The sequence below is a fragment of the Corythoichthys intestinalis genome, chromosome 21 (genome assembly GCF_030265065.1).
Source record: "Corythoichthys intestinalis isolate RoL2023-P3 chromosome 21, ASM3026506v1, whole genome shotgun sequence".
In the NCBI taxonomy this organism is placed as follows: domain Eukaryota; kingdom Metazoa; phylum Chordata; class Actinopteri; order Syngnathiformes; family Syngnathidae; genus Corythoichthys; species Corythoichthys intestinalis.
Window position 1 is genome coordinate 16697730 of NC_080415.1, and position 2719 is coordinate 16700448.

A 2719-nucleotide genomic window follows, 5' to 3' on the forward strand; every position below is an offset into this window, starting at 1 on the left:
CTACACAATGCAATTTCTTTTAGATAACATAAAATGAAGACTGAAAGTAAATGTTATTTATAGCTTTTGTCATTACATTCATTTTCCTTATCAGTAATACCCTAGGTCAGGGGTTTTCAACCCAGTCCTCAAGGCACACTGTGGGTCCTGGTTTTTGTTCCAGCCGATCCAGCAGAGACAGTTGAACCAATGAGGCTTCTGCTAAAACAAGCCACACCTGACTGCAATCAACTGATTGCACTTGTAAAACACCAGATTGGGGAAAAAGTGTTGTCATCTTGTTTGGTAAGAATGAAATCCTGCACCTACAGTGTGCCTTAGTGGAATAGGTTGGGAACCCCTGCCCTAGGTAACTACATCAACACAGACTCAAACTTTTTTTTTTTAAACCTAAGTAAGTAAAACTTCAAGAAACATGAAAACTCACAGAATCTTACAAATCCACTATAAATACTAATGCAAACTGAACTGAATTGAAGGGGGGAATAAAAACTAATCCAAACAGAAACTCTAGAGTGGTGATAACCATGAGCCGTACATCATGAAAATCAAAATCCCATTTTCATCAGATTTATTTTAAATCAATCCATGTATGAGAAAAAAAAAATCTCATGCAAAATGACACCAAATTTCAATCATTTTTTTATCCCGCAAATTGTAACTGCCAAGTGTGGCCGCATGTAATAATCACTGACTTCTGACGTCAGTGACTAAAATACAAAACGTTCTTTTGAAATTATCTTCAGAGGACAGTTGTCTTTTGTGCTAAAGAAAGGGTACACTTTTATCCATTTAGACAAAGATGGCCAATTAGAAGGATTTGTCTTGCATAATTTAGTGTGTGTATTAAAGTCAGTGAATGAAACTGTTTTTTTTTTTCATATCCACACAAACTTGAATCCTGCTTATTTTTGTGGAGGATTTCCAGATGCCAGACCGGACCACATCTTTTTTGTATTTACCGTCAGAAAATCCAAAAGTCCACATGGACATATCTTGTGGCAAGCTACGGTCTCCCAGCGCCACCCCCACTTGCCACCACTGGTTGTCTCCAACGTCAACATCCCACACGTGTTTTCCCGAATCCAAAGCAGAACCGAGCACGCTGCAGTGATCCAGCATCCTCTCTGGAGTATTCAGACGGCGCTCGTCTCTAGCTTCAAAACTCAGACTGGTTAGATCTTCCGAGATATTAAGTTCTCGACCAGCCGTGTTTAGGTCCAGGATAACGGGACTGTAGGAGATGATCTTTTTCATTCCCTCCCACACAGTGAACTTGAGGTTGCCTACATGTTTTGCTTCATCCAGCAAAATTCCATGAAGCGGCTTGGGCTTGCTGGGAAGCTTTTGGGTTTTACTCATCGTACCTTTGAAGTTCTTTAAGAGGGAAATGTTGCCAGACATTAAATTTTCCTCAGTGCTTTTGATGATATTTGAGAGAGCGGTAATGTCTTTGACGAGAGACGCGATCTTCCGCTTCAACATCTCTCTCTTCGTCTTCTCTTCTCCCCTGACAGCAGACAACCTAGCCTCCTCCTCAACCTGCAGGAAAAGACGAAGTTCTTTAAAATCCTTTTTAATCAGTCTTTCAACCCTCTCCTTTTGGACCTTCATGTACACGGCTTGTGCAATGCAGTCATTTCTTATCGCATTATAATCTTTCAGCTTTTCCCTCATGTTCTGCAGACAGTCCTGAAGCTTCCCTTCGTGATCATTTGCAGCTTCATCAATGGGACGGAACTTGTGGCCTGCATGGAGTCCTGAATCCCTGCAAATAAGGCACACAAGCTCCTCATGGTTCAAACAGAAGAGTTTAAATGGCTCGTTGTGCAAGTTGCAGATGGCTTCTGACCTCACGATGACTCGGGAAAAGTTCTGACATGCATTGCTCAGTACCAAGTTCAAAATTGGATCAATCGAAGAAAAATCTGTGGTACAAACCGGACATGATTGATCTCCTTGGGTCTTCCTCTGCTGTACACACGCTTGACAGAGGCTGTGACTGCATGGCAATATGACAGGATTTTTGAAGATGTCCGAACAGGCCGGACATTTGAGCTCCTCTTCCATGGTCCTTGTGAAGACAGGTTTCGATCTACAGCCTCCCAATCTCAGTTAATGGAGCTCCAAGTCTGGTTTCGCCCAAGTGCATCTGCCTTAAGACTGTTCTAAAGTCACGATATAGTGTATAGGTTGTTTCCTTTTGTTTTAAAATTCCATATGAATGACAGCAGCGAGCCAACCATGACAGCCATCCAGACATTCAGGTTGCACAGGTTACCAAGCGAGACTGAATTGTAGGAAACTTCATCACGTGTCAGAGCTAAAAATCATATTTCCTGCTCACCCAAACAAAAATAAATACAAATATGTTTGGCTTGCACTAAATATTGTGGTGACTCAAGCTCTACAATGGATTATTTTGAACAACTGCAGTTGAGGAAAAAAAATGTTCAATTAAGTAAAAATTTTTGTGATAATTATTAAATCACAATGTCCCATTTTTAGTAGAGATAGACGCGGATATTTGGAAATTTGACGTATATCGGTATCGGGCTTTTTTTTTTTCTTTCTTTTTTTTTTTTTTTAAATCGGACTGGCCGATATGAAAATATCAATTTAAAACTGGGTTATTTTGGTTCAGATGCAGCCAGGCCTGAATTAAAATCATGTTTTGAGACTATTCGACATATACAACAATTTGGCAAAGCGCAGATGA

At 40.4% G+C, this 2719-nt stretch overlaps 1 protein-coding gene across 2 annotated transcripts; it reads right to left on the reverse strand.

The window, feature by feature from the left end:
- Positions 1-349: 349 nt before the first annotated feature.
- LOC130909812 (E3 ubiquitin-protein ligase TRIM35-like) lies at positions 350-2157 on the reverse strand. 2 transcript variants are annotated; one of them, XM_057826681.1, is made up of 2 exons: positions 1942-2157; positions 350-1542 (listed from the first exon to the last, which is right to left on the reverse strand). In XM_057826681.1, exons 1-2 carry the CDS (start codon positions 2068-2070, stop codon positions 853-855), a joined length of 819 nt encoding a protein of 272 aa, XP_057682664.1. In that variant the 5' UTR covers positions 2071-2157; the 3' UTR covers positions 350-852. The 2 variants fall into 2 exon arrangements, with proteins under 2 accessions (XP_057682664.1, XP_057682663.1); XM_057826680.1 differs by having other exon boundaries at positions 1609-2157.
- Between the last annotated feature and the right edge of the window lie 562 nt (positions 2158-2719).